The sequence below is a fragment of the Salvelinus alpinus genome, chromosome 28 (genome assembly GCF_045679555.1).
Source record: "Salvelinus alpinus chromosome 28, SLU_Salpinus.1, whole genome shotgun sequence".
NCBI lineage: Eukaryota > Metazoa > Chordata > Actinopteri > Salmoniformes > Salmonidae > Salvelinus > Salvelinus alpinus.
The window spans coordinates 2885092-2899692 of record NC_092113.1 but is presented as its reverse complement, the minus strand read 5'-3'; the positions used below and the strand labels follow the sequence as shown (position 1 = coordinate 2899692).

The 14601-nt window shown below is 39.5% G+C and overlaps 1 protein-coding gene across 2 annotated transcripts in view; it reads left to right on the top strand.

The window, feature by feature from the left end:
* Positions 1-12586, top strand: part of LOC139556947 (FYVE, RhoGEF and PH domain-containing protein 3-like) — a 95325-nt gene extending 82739 nt beyond the window's left edge. For both annotated transcript variants that reach the window (XM_071371131.1, XM_071371130.1), the window contains exons 18-19: positions 1144-1284; positions 10167-12586. In XM_071371131.1, the coding sequence (XP_071227232.1) occupies positions 1144-1284; positions 10167-10412 (387 nt within the window). In that variant the 3' untranslated portion in view covers positions 10413-12586. The remainder of the gene's footprint in view (positions 1-1143; positions 1285-10166) is intronic.
* Positions 12587-14601: the final 2015 nt, after the last annotated feature.

The window sequence follows — 14601 nt, the reverse complement described above, 5'->3', positions numbered from 1 at the left end:
CTGGAGGGCAGGTAGTTTGCCCCTGGTGATGCGTTCTGCAGACCTCACTACCCTCTGGAGAGCCTTACGGTTGTGGGCGGAGCAGTTGCCGTACCAGGCGGTGATACAGCCCGACAGGATGCTCTCGATTGTGCATCTGTAGAAGTTTGTGAGTGCTTTTGGTGACAAGCCGAATTTCTTCAGCCTCCTGAGGTTGAAGAGGCGCTGCTGCGCCTTCTTCACAACGCTGTCTGTGTGGGTGGACCAATTCAGTTTGTCCGTGATGTGTACACCGAGGAACTTAAAACTTTCCACCTTCTCCACTACTGACCCGTCGATGTGGATAGGGGGGTGCTCCCTCTGCTGTTTCCTGAAGTCCACAATCATCTCCTTTGTTTTGTTGACGTTGAGTGTGAGGTTATTTTCCTGACACCACACTCCGAGGGCCCTCACCTCCTCCCTGTAGGCCGTCTCGTCGTTGTTGGTAATCAAGCCTACCACTGTAGTGTCATCCGCAAACTTGATGATTGAGTTGGAGGCGTGCATGGCCACGCAGTCGTGGGTGAACAGGGAGTACAGGAGAGGGCTCAGAACGCACCCTTGTGGGGCCCCAGTGTTGAGGATCAGCGGGGTGGAGATGTTGTTACCTACCCTCACCACCTGGGGGCGGCCCGTCAGGAAGTCCAGGACCCAGTTGCACAGGGCGGGGTCGAGACCCAGGGTCTCGAGCTTGATGACGAGTTTGGAGGGTACTATGGTGTTAAATGCTGAGCTGTAATCGATGAACAGCATTCTCACATGGGTATTCCTCTTGTCCAGATGGGTTAGGGCAGTGTGCAGTGTGGTTGCGATTGCGTCGTCTGTGGACCTATTGGGTCGGTAAGCAAATTGGAGCCTGGACACCAAGGCTTGTTATGTAAGCGAATGTCCCAGACCTTTATCCTCGAGTGCCCCTTAAACGTCCAGGCTGATTATCACTTTGAATTAAAAGTAGAATTGACGTTTGGAATTCCAATTCCAAACGTTGGTTTGTGCATGGGGAACGAGCTACTGTAATTGTGTTGAACTATCGAATATTATTTGAGTATTGGCTCCCACTGCGGTAGATCGACTTTGGGATTGGGCCTTTAACTCTGCCTCCTGTGTGTGTCTCTGTCTCTCCAGAAGCAGGTGTCTCTGTCGGGGGACAACTGTCTGCTGTGTGCCCAGCTGCAGGTGCAGGAGAAGGGCAAGAGCTGGACCAAGACCTGGGTGGCCATCACCAAGGCTGAACCACTGGTGCTCTACCTGCAGACCAGCGGACAGGTAAGGGTTAAACTCACACACACCTGTGTCTGTCTTTATCTGTATCTGTGTTCCTGTCTGTCTGTTTATTTGTGTCTTTGTACCGCTGTCTTGTCTACGTCCTGTCTCCATGCCCAGGTCACCTGTATATGTAGGTAGAGGTTTCCCCTAACAACTGACACAGGGTCAGTTATTTTTCATCCCATCAATTATATTTTGTGTGTCAATGTGCTTTACACCTCCTGTACTGTAAAGTCTGTGTCCTTGTCATGTGTGTTCCCACTGTCTGTACTCAGTAGATTTGGGTCAGGGGGATTTGTCTGTCCTCACTCTGACCTCAGATGGAGCTTCTGCTGCTCAGCTGGCTGTCACACTGTTAATACCATGGTGTTATTACTCGATTATTACTCTATTACTACACTGTTATTATTACTCTATTACTACACTGTAATTACCATGGCATTATTACTCATTCTACGCCGTAATTACTTTTGTGATATTACTCTTATTACACTGTAATTACCATGGCGTTATTACTCTAATAAACTAATTACCATGGTGTTATTACTATTATTACAATGTAATTACCATGGGGTCATTACTCTACTAAACTAATTATCATGGTGTTATTACTCTATTACACTGTAATTGCCATGACGTTATTACTCTAATAAACTAATTACCATGGTGTTTTTACTATATTATTACAATGTAATTACATGGCGTTATTATCTAATAAACCAATTACCATGGTGTTATTACTCTATTACGCTAATTGCCATGGTGTTATTGCTCTAATAAACTACCATGGTGGTATTACTCTATTATTACACTGTAATTGTCATGGTGTTATTGCTCTAATACACTGTAATTACAATGGTGTTGTTACTCTGTTATTACACTGTAATTACATGGCGTTATTACTCTAATAAACTGTAAATACCATGGTGTTATTACTCTGTTACATTATAATTACCATGGTGTTATTACTCTAATAAACTGTAACTACCATGGTGTTATTACTCTGTTACATTATAATTACCATGGTGTTATTACTCTAATAAACTGTAATTACCATGGCGTTATTACTCTGATAAACTGTAACTACCATGGTGTTATTACTCTGATAAACTGTAACTACCATGATGTTATTACTCTGATAAACTGTAATTACCATGGTGTTATTACGCTAATTGCCATGGTGTTGTTACTCTAATAAACAAATTACCATGATGGTATTACTCTAGTTTCCATGGTGGTATTACCTTATTATTACACTGTAATTGTCATGGTGTTATTACTCTAATAAACTGTAATTACCATGGTGTTATTACTCTGATAAACTGTAACTACCATGGTGTTATTACTCTAATAAACTGTAATTGTCATGGTGTTATTACTCTAATAAACTGTAATTACCATGGTGTTATTACTCTGATAAACTGTAATTACCATGGTGTTATTACGCTAATTGCCATGGTGTTGTTACTCTAATAAACAAATTACCATGATGGTATTACTCTAGTTTCCATGGTGGTATTACCTTATTATTACACTGTAATTGTCATGGTGTTATTACTCTAATTAACTGTAACTACCATGGTGTTATTACTCTAATAAACTGTAATTACCATGGTGTTATTACTCTGATAAACTGTAACTACCATGGTGTTATTACTCTAATAAACTGTAATTACCATGGTGTTATTACTCTGATAAACTGTAATTACCATGGTGTTATTACGCTAATTGCCATGGTGTTGTTACTCTAATAAACAAATTACCATGATGGTATTACTCTAGTTTCCATGGTGGTATTACCTTATTATTACACTGTAATTGTCATGGTGTTATTACTCTAATAAACTGTAATTACCATGGTGTTATTACTCTGATAAACTGTAACTACCATGGTGTTATTACTCTAATAAACTGTAATTACCATGGTGTTATTACTCTGATAAACTGTAACTACCATGGTGTTATTACTCTAATAAACTGTAATTACCATGGTGGTATTACTCTAATTAACTGTAATTACCATGGTGTTATTACTCTAATAAACTGTAATTACCATGGTGTTATTAGTCTGTTATTACACTGTAATTACCATAGCCGTATTACTCGGTTATTACACTGTAATTACCATGGTGTTATTACTCTAATAAACTGTAATTACCATGGTGTTATAACTCTATTATTACACTAATTACCATGGTGTTATTTCTCTATTATTGCAATAATTGCAATGTGTTATTACCCTAATAAACTGTAGTTACCATGGTGTTATTACTCTAATAAACAAATTACCGTGGTGTTATTACTCTATTATTACACTGTAATTCATTTGGTGGTATACCTCTGTTATTAGACTGTAAATACCATGTTATTACTCTAATAAACTGTAATTACCATGGTGTTATTACTCTAATAAACTGTAATTACCATGGTGTTATTACTCTATAATTACACTGTAATAACCATGGAGTTATTACTCTAATAAACTGTAATTAGCATGGTGTTATTACTCTGTTATTACACTGTAATTACCATAGCGGTATTACTCTGTTATTATACTGCAATTATCATGGTGTTATTACTCTAATAAACTGTAATTAGCATGGTGTTATAACTCTATTATTACACTAATTACCATGGTGTTATTACTCTATTACAATAATTACAATGTGTTATTACTCTAATAAACTGTAGTTACCATGGTTTTATTACTCTAATAAACTAATTACCATGGTGTTATTACTCTATTATTACACTGTAATTACCATGGTGGTATTACTTTGTTATTAGACTGTAATTTCCATGGTGTTATTACTCTATTACACTGTAATTACCATGGTGTTATTACTGTAATAAACTGTAATTACCTTGGTGTTATTACTCTAATAAACTGTAATTACCATGGTGTTATTACTCTATTATTACACTAATTACCATGGTGTTATTACTCTATTATTGCAATAATTACAAAGTGTTATTACTCTAATAAACTGTAGTTACCATGGTGTTATTACTCTAATAAACTAATTACCCTGGTGTTATTACTCTATTATTACACTGTAATTCCTTTGGTGGTATTACTTTGTTATTAGACTGTAAATACTGTGTTGTTATTACTCTAATAAACTGTAATTGTCATGGTGTTATTACTCTAATAAACTGTAATTACCGTGGTGTTATTACTCTAATAAACTGTAATTACCATGGTGTTATTACTCTATAATTACACTGTAATTACCATGGAGTTATTACTCAAATAAACTGTACATTTCCATGGTGTTATTACTCTGTTATTACACTGTAAGTACCATAGCGGTATTACTCTGTTATTACACTGCAATTATCATGGTGTTATTACTCTAATAAACTGTACATTTCCATGGTGTTATTACTCTAATAAACTGTAATTAGCATGGTGTTATTACTCTGTTATTACACTGTAATAATCATGGTGTTATTACTCTAATAAACTGTAATTGCCATGGGGTTATTACGCTGTTATTACACTGTAATTACCATAGCCGTATTACTTTGTTATTACACTGCAATTATCATGGTGTTATTACTCTAGTAAACTGTACATTTCCATGGTGTTATTACTCTGTTATTACACTGTAATTACCATAGCCGTATTACTCTGTTATTACACTGCAATTATCATGGTGTTATTACTCTAGTAAACTGTACATTTCCATGGTGTTATTACTCTGTTATTACACTGTAATTACCATAGCCGTATTACTCGGTTATTACACTGTAATTGTCATGGTGTTATTACTCTAGTAAACTGTAATTAGCATGGTGTTGTTACTCTAGTAAACTGTAATTATCATGGTGTTATAACTCTATTATTACACTAATTACCATGGTGTTATTACTCTATTATGACAATAATTACAATGTGTTATTACTCTAATAAACTGTAGTTACCATGGTTTTATTACTCTAATAAACTAATTACCATGGTGTTATTACTCTATTATTACACTGTAATTACCATGTAGGTATTACTTTGTTATTAGACTTTAATTTCCATGGTGTTATTACTCTATTACACTGTATTTACCATGGTGTTATTACTGTAATAAACTGTAATTACCATGGTGTTATTACTCTATTAAACTGTAATTGTCATGGTGTTATTATTCTATTATTACGCTGCAATTGCTATGGCGGTATTACTCTGTTATTACACTGTAATTACCATAGTGTTATTACTCTATTACGCTGTAATTACCATGGTGTTACTCTATTACAATAATTAACATGGTGCTATTACTCTGTTATTACCATTGTGTTTTTACTCTATTATTACACTGTAGTTACCATGGCGTTATTGCTCTATTATTACACTGTAATTACCATGGTGTTATTACTCTATTATTACACAGTAATTACCATGGTGTTATTACTCTATTATTACACAGTAATTACAATGGTGTTATTACTCTATTATTACACTGTAGTTACCATGGCGTTATTGCTCTATTATTACACTGTAATTACCATGGTGTTATTACTATATTATTACACTGTCATTACCATGTGTCATTACTCTATTATTACACAGTAATTACCATGGTGCTATTACTATATTATTACACTGTCATTACCATGTGTTATTACTCTATTATTACACAGTAATTACCATGGTGCTATTACTATATTATTACACTGTAGTTACCATGGCGTTATTGCTCTATTATTACACTGTAATTACCATGGTGTTATTACTCTATTATTACACAGTAATTACAATGGTGTTATTACTCTATTATTACACTGTAATTGCCATGGTGTTATTACTATATTATTACACTGTAATTACCATGGCGGTATTACTCTATTACACAGTAATTACCATGGTGCTATTACTCTGTTATTACCATTGTGTTATTACTATATTATTACACTGTAATTACCATGGTGTTATTACTCTATTATTGCACTGTAATTACCATAACGTTATTCCAATTTGTAAGTCGCTCTGGATAAGAGCGTCTGCTAAATGACTTAAATGTAAATGTAAATTACTCTATTATTACACAGTAATTACCATGGTGTTATTACTCTGTTATTACCATTGTGTTATAACTCTATTATTACACTGTAATTACCATGGTGTTATTACTCTATTATTGCAATGTAATTACCATGGTGTTATTACTCTATTATTACACTGTAATTACCATGGTGTTATAACTCTATTATTACACTGTAATTACCATGGTGTTATTACTCTATTATTGCACTGTAATTACCATAATGTTATTACTCTATTATTACACAGTAATTACCATGGTGTTATTACTATATTATTACACTGTAATCACCATGGTGTTATTACTCTATTATTGCACTGTAATTACCATGGTGTTATTACTCTATTATTGCACTGTAATTACCATGGTGTTATTACTCTATTATTACACTGTAATTACCATGGTGTTATAACTCTATTATTACACTGTAATTACCATGGTGTTATTACTCTATTATTGCACTGTAATTACCATAATGTTATTACTCTATTATTACACAGTAATTACCATGGTGTTATTACTATATTATTACACTGTAATCACCATGGCGTTATTACTCTATTATTACACTGTAATTACCATGATGTTATTACTCTATTATTACACAGTAATTACCATGGTGCTATTACTCTGTTATTACCACTGTGTTATTACTCTATTACACTGTAATTACCATGATGTTATTACTCTATTATTACACCGTAATTATCATGGTGTTTTTACTCAATTATTACACAGTAATTACCATGGTGGTATTACTCTACTATTTCACTGTGTGACCAGATGTGGCACTCTGGGGCCTCTTCTTAAAGGTGGCGAGGACTCGCTAGGTGGGATTTTAACCATTGATGTAATGAATAATAACTGTCAGGGGAAACCTTCTTCCCTCTTCTGAGGGTGCTTCACCACTGTCCTGTATAGTATAGGTATGCAGACATAACCGGGGCTGAAAACTAGCGATGGGACGATTGATACCGGCGCGCCAATGCTCCGATGCAGTTTTCAAAGCACTACTGATCAGAAACAATGTACCGATGCTCGTTTCAAAGTAACATTATCACATGATCAATGACGTACGAAGCTTCGTTTGATCACGTGGTTTTTCAAACTGTGTGTTGCCAAATGCGAGACCCCAATGATTTCGCTGTGGTTCCGGTGCTTTCTTCGATTCCAAGCTGCTTTCAAACACCGACCTCTACTTGACACCCTACTTTTTTACTACTTACAATGTTTTACTACTTACGATTTTTTTCATGCAACATTAGCTAAAAGGTAGCTCAGCAGATAGAGAACACTCAGATGACAGGGAATGAGGTCGAATCCCGGCGAAGTCATATTATTTAGAAAATGGTTTTATGTGAAACCACACTTTCTGCACATTGTTGTGCAAACAATTCGTTTTATTTAGTGAAGTATAAGCTTCTGTCTTTAGCATCCTAAATAATGCCATAGATGTACAGTTTTTGACAGCAAAAAATGGAAGCATGATTGAAGGTTGCGAACCTGTATGGGAACTGCTAGTAGGCTACTAAGACCTGCGACTAACTGCCACGCCACAGAGATTTGATGAATATTGTAGAAAAAAAACGTCTGTTTGAACATAAAACAGTGTTTTTCATTGCCGACCAGTAGATGTCACTAATGTGCATTGTGTTAAAAGCTCAGCGTAATGAACCGGCACAATTTGGTAAAAGCCCCAAAAGCTACTGAAAACCAGTCACTGTAGCCTCTGCCCATTCCATTTTAGAGACCAAAATCCCACCAAAATCCTTTCTCTGCGACAATCCCAGGCAGGCAGAAAGCTGACATCCCCTGGCAAAAGATTAAGATGAATGATTGTTAGATGAGCGTTTTTGTATGATTCGATAGAAACTGGGGAAGGGGGAGGGGAGGGAGCTTACAGTGCATTCGGAAAGTACTGTATTCAGTACACCTTGACTTTTTCCACATTTTGTTACGTTACAGCCTTATTCTAAAATTAATTTTAAAAAAAATTCCCCATCATCAATCTGCACACAATACCCCATAATGACAAAGCAAAAACAGGTTTTTAGAAATTTTTGCAAATGTATAAAAAAAATATATGAAATATCACATTTACATAAGTATTCAGACCCTTTACTCAGTACTTTGTTGAAGCACCTTTGGCAGCGATTACAGCCTCGAGTCTTCTTAGGTATGACATTCCAAGCTTGGCACACCTATATTCAGTTGTGGCAAAAGTACGCAATTGTCAAAGAAAATGACTCAAGTAAAAGTGAAAGTCACCCAGTAAAATACTACTTGAGTAAAAATCTAAAAGTATTTTGTTTTAAATATACTTATGTATCAAAGTAAATGTAATTACTGAAATATACTGAAAGTATCAAAAGTAAAAGTATAAATATTTTCAAATTCCTTCTATTAAGCAAACCAGACAGCATCATTTTCTTTCATTTTTAAATGTATCGATAGCCAGGGGCATGCTCCAACACAGAGATCATTTACAAACAAAGCATGTGTTTAGTGAGTCCGCCAGATCAGAGGCAGTAGGGATGACCAGGGATGTTCTCTTGTGTGAATTAGACAATTTTTCTGTCCTGCTAACCAAAGAAAATGTAACAGTACTTTTGAGTGTCAGGGAAAATGTATGGAGTAAAAAGTACATTATTTTCTTTAGGAATGTAGTGAAGTAAAAGTTGTAAAAATTATAAATAGTAAAGTAAAGTGCAGATACCCCAAAAAACGACTTCATCAAGAATCTCTCTGTACATTGCTCCGTTCATCTTTCCCTCGATACTGACTAGTTTCCAAGTCCCTGCTGCTGAAAAACATTACCACAGCATGATGCTGCCACTACCATGCTTCACCGTAGGGATGGTGCCAGGTTTCCTCCAGATGAGACGCTTGGCATTCAGGCCAAAGAGTTCAATCTTGATTTCATCAGACCAGAGAATCTTGTTTCTCATCGTCTGAGAGTCCTTTAGGTGCCTTTTGGCAAACACCAAGCGGGCCGTCATGTGCCTTTTACTTTTGCTTCCGTCTGGCCACTCTAACATAAAGACCTGATTGGTGGAGTGCTGCAGAAATGGTTGTCCTTCTGGAAGGTTCTCCCAACTCCACAGAGGAACTCTGGAGCTCCGTCAGAGCATTGGGTTGTAGGTCACTTCCCTGACCAAGGCCCTTCTCCCCTGATTGCTCAGTCTGGCCGGGCAGCCAGCTCTAGGAAGAGTCTTGGTGGTTATAAACTTCTTCCATTTAAGAATGATGGAGGCCACTTTGTTCTTGGGGACCTTCACTGCTGCAGACATTTTTTTGGTACCCTTCCCCAGATCTGTGCCTCGACACAATCCTGTCTGGGAGCTCTACGGACAATTCCTTTGACCTCATGGCTTGGTTTTTGCTCTGACATGCACTGTCAACTGTGGGACCTTATATAGACAGGTGTGTGACTTTACAAATCATGTCAAATCAATTGAATTTATCACAGGTGGACTCCAATAATCAAGCTGTAAAAGTGCACCTGAGCTCAATTTTGAGTCTCATAGCAAAGGGTCTGAATATTTAATAAAATAAGGTATTTAAATTTGTTATTTTTAATACATTTGCAAAAATGTCAAAACATATTTTTCGCTTTGTCATTGTGTGTAGATTGATGAGGAAAATATTTATTTTAATACATTTTAGAAAAAGGCTGTAACGTAACAAAATGTGGGAAAAGTCGTGGCGTCTGAATACTTTCCGAATGCACTGTACGCATGTGGCTTATGAAATCAAATCCATCCCCCTGCATTAAAGGAGGGGAAAACTGCACTGCTATGCTTCCTCTTGACTCTGATTGGCATGTTTGTTGTGTCTCTTCAGGACTCTCGCGGGGCACGGGCCATACCCCTCCCGGGGTTTGAGGTGAGCGTGGCAGCGCCGTCGGCAACAGAGAAGTCTGAGCTTAAGCACGTGTTCCAGCTGAGTCACTCCCAGCAGGCTCTGCTGTTCAGCGCCCAGGATACAGAAGTCCAGGCCAAGTGGGTGGAGTTTCTCTCTAGAGCCGCCCGCGGGGAAACACCCACAGACACGCCCTGCAGCCTGACGGAGCACAGGGAAAGCCAATAGTGCGGCTCAGCTGAAGCCACAGGACCCTCCATCCCACCTTTCACCCCTCTCCTGTGGACAGAGCACACGTTACTTGAATTCACTTTTCCTTTGTACTTTTTATTTTCTTTGAAGGGAGGGAAGATTCCCCCCCTCTGCTGCCACTTCACCCTTTCCTCTACCAGACACACATTTACACACAGACTTGCTCTCTCTTTCATTTGCACACTCTCTCTCTCTCTCTCTCTCACACTCTCTCTCACACTCTCTCTCACACTCTCTCTCTCCCACTCTCTCTCTCTCTCTGTCTCTCTCTCTCTCTCTGTCTCTCTCTCTCTCACACTCTCTCTCTCACACTCTCTCTCTCTCTCTCTCTCTCTCTCTCTCTCTCTCTCTCTCTCTCTCTCTCTCTCTCTCTCTCTCTCTCTCTCTCTCTCTCTCTCTCTCTCTCTCTCTCTCTCACACACTCTCTCTCACTCTCTCTCTCTCTCTCTCTCTCTCTCTCTCTCTCTCTCTCTCTCTCTCTCTCTCTCTCTCTCTCTCTCTCTCTCTCTCTCTCTCTCTCTCTCTCTCTCTCTCTCTCTCTCACACACACATTACACATACACACCTGTTTCACCAACTCCGCCACCATTGTATGCGTGGTTACGTTATATTTCTCTCAGTGTTCTCTGCAGTTCAAGAAGAACGGAAGACTCTTTGATTTAATGTTTCGAATTATAGCCGAAGGCATTTATTAGATGGATCCTGTATGATTTTGTTAAAAGGTGAAGTTCCTTGTACATTGTGTGACTGTGAACCATTAACCCCTGCCGGTCTGTCTGTCTGTGTGCGTGCGTGTGTGTGTGTGTGTGTTGCTCCTGTGTTTTATTTCAATATTCAATGTTAGCGTATCGAACCCCACATGCAGATACCCCCTCTCCCCACCACTGTGGACCCAGTGGCAGCTCAGTGGTGATTGTATAGTGTGTATACTATCGTATGTCATGAACTAAAATAACTCAATTTTAACTTAAGAGATGTGAACGAACGCTTGTGGCTGGCCACCTGAAGCTCCCACAATCAGCCTCCCAACTCCTCACACCCCTTCTCGCCCCCCAGACACACCCCATTCCCTTGCTGTGTCCCCGTGTTTTAAAAAGGACGTTCTTTCTTTGCTCTCTCTCCTTTGTAAATCACGTAATCTGACTGGATGGTCGATTCAATATGGTGGATTTTGTTCCTCTTCCACCGGTAGACTGGGTGGAGTTCCTGCCAATGTTGTTTTGACCTGTCCGGTAACTGAAGAGAGGAAGCCACTGTAGAGGATCGGGACATTACTTACCACAGATCTAGGATCAGCTTCCCCTCCCCAAATCACCATGTGGGGAAACAACGCAAAACTGGCCTTAAATCAGTTTCTACAGACAATGTATAGCTAGTCCCTGGCTCCTGTATGGTCTTGCTCCTTCCCTTCCCTCTCTATCAACTCTGCCCTCAGCGGCCAGGAATATACTCCCACTTCCTGTTTCTACCGCTCACCTGTCTGCCCCTTCTGGTCACGTGATAGAAACCATAGCCACAATATAAGTACTGGCTAAGCTAATTTAAGCTTGATCCAAAAATGTGGTCGGAGGCTTCGTATGGAGGGTGTGACGCAATTGCGGAGCCTTCAGAGGCATGCAGAGGCCAATTCTAGCTTCGTACCACATCGCCATGCGCCTCTCAAATTTTGTAACAATGCGGAGGGCTCCGTCTAGCTCCACATTGACATGATTGGTTGACGGTAGGTGGGGGCGGTACGTCCTGTATAAATACAAACTCACTTCCTTGACAACTTCCTTCACAACAGCTCTGCCCTGCTCCGCTAAACACAAGAAGTATGAAAGCCCTGATGTCTGCGGATTGACCATGCAAAGCCTTTAAGACTGTGTGTTTTGCCTTGTCCCCCTTTACCCCCCAATCCCCCTGGCACCAGCTTGTAAATAACCTGAGGACTGTTCAGTGGCTCTCTATGTGCATGTATAAACTCACTCATATTTATGTACCGTACCCTGAAAACCCCCAGTGGCCCTCTTTCCTCTTTGTCGTACTGTAAAGTGAGCAGACTCAGTATTGCGTGTTTTAACCCTGGCATGTGCACTGTGGATGAGCAGTCAGGCATATCATCAATAAAGAGACGAATGGCTCACTCGGTGTCATACTGTCCAACATGATCCCTCTAGTGTCCTGTCGGTTTGTGTTTTCTCTCTCTGTCTCTGTCTCTGTCTCTCTCTCTCTCTCTCTCTCTCTCTCTCTCTCTCTTCTCTCTCTCTCTCTCTCTCAACAATGTACATATTGCCAAAGCTTATTTTGGATATTTACAATATAAACATGAGAATCAAAATGGTCAACGTGACAACAGTAACAACAATAACCAAGGGTCAAAATAACCATACATTCAACAATAACAATAGGCATACAGTAGAGTACATATGCAGGTTGATTGGTCTGTCAGACACTGTCCCTCAACTTATGGCAGGCAGCAATGTAGTGCGCTGCCAACCCACAGCTCTCTGCGTCCTCCCCCAACAGGACGGGTAGCCTACTCTCATCAGAGAGGTCTTTGAAACCTTGAATAAGGGTTTCAAATTTGGGGAAATGACACTCTAATTGTTTTATATTTTTTTACATTTTGTCAGGAAATGCAGCTCCGTCTCAGGTTCTGCTGTTGTGCAGTGGTTACACAGCCTTTCCTTTACAGGGAGCCAGGTTTTCCTGTGTCTACCCTTGTCTACCCTACCCCCCCCCTCTCCCTCTCTCTCTCTCTCTCTCTCTCTCTCTCTCTCTCTCTCTCTCTCTCTCTCTCTCTCTCTCTCTCTCTGTTTCTGTCTCTGTCTCCTTCCCCCTTTCTTATGCAATTTCTATTCCCCAAATTGAGGCAATGTTTGATCAAGTATGAATATTGGATCTCATGCTATGTTTGTCAAGTAGGCCTACACGACACTAATAGATGGAGAGAGGTACTGAATGCTTACTTGCAAACGATGCAAACTTGATGTGTAAGTGACTTCTTGAACTAACGCTCGCACTTGTCTTTTAGCGCTGACTTGGCTGATAGCTACTTTATTGAGGAAAACATTTACTCACTGTGACCATAACATGTGGTTGTCTAACCTAGCTATCTTAAGAGGAATAGACAGGAGAGAGCGAGAGAGATAGACAGGATGAATAACTGGTCTTGATGTAGAAAGGAAACCTATCGGAATTAACTGAAGGCCTATAGTAGTATGGCACAATTTTATACCGTCATTCCCCAGTCACATCTCTCCATGAGAACAGAACAATACGTATCTACTTTACATTATGAAAACAAAAGCCTCTCAGGTTGGTAAGCCAGAACATTTTGTCATGCAACACAAGTAGTCATAAAGCCACAGAGCCTTTGAGCTTATCCGAGCCACGGTGTGAGTGTGTCCCTGAGAAGGGTTATGTGTACTAGAGAGTAGAACGTTACAAATGACATCACTGATAATGTGAATTTTGTCTGTGTGCTTTATGCATGTCCTTTGGTCATTGTATTACAGCACTGTGATGTGATGGTCAGTGATTGTATAATGTCTTTGACTGTCTACGCTGGCTGTCTCCAGGACGTACGTGCTTCTGCCTTCGTACCAGAGGACAAGTGTCGGTGTCTGAAACTACCACACAGACTGAGATGGGGGGGGGGGGGGGTCTGGTTTGGTCAGAAAGGGGGGGAATAGCGAAACCCAGGTATAGTAGGAGGGTTAAACCACAGCAAGAGAGCAGTGGGGAATAACAGGGCTGCCCTAAAACACATTCCACAAACTCATACCTTTTCTCAGCTCTTTGTTTTCCACCCTGCAATGACAATATTTAGATTTGTGTGTGTGTCTGTGCATGTGTGCGTGAGGGGCGTGTGTGTGTGTGTGCCGTGTGTGATAAAGAGGGACAGTTATAGATAGTGTGAACCCCATCTTTTTAAAGCAATTTGAGCTGCCAAAGTGATGTATTAAAAATGTGCCCTGTCCCAAGCTGAGAGATGTGGTGCAGAGAGATAGTCGCTGAAAATGCTGACGGTTACTTCCTGTCATAGTTTACATGCAGTTAGAACTGAGCGCTGGGTGCATTGTGTCGCTGCTAGACAGAGACCATGCTGAGAAACTCGTCACGTATTTCCCTTCAAAAGAAAACGACATTTCTATGGGGTTTTTTTTCTTCAACTTTTTGG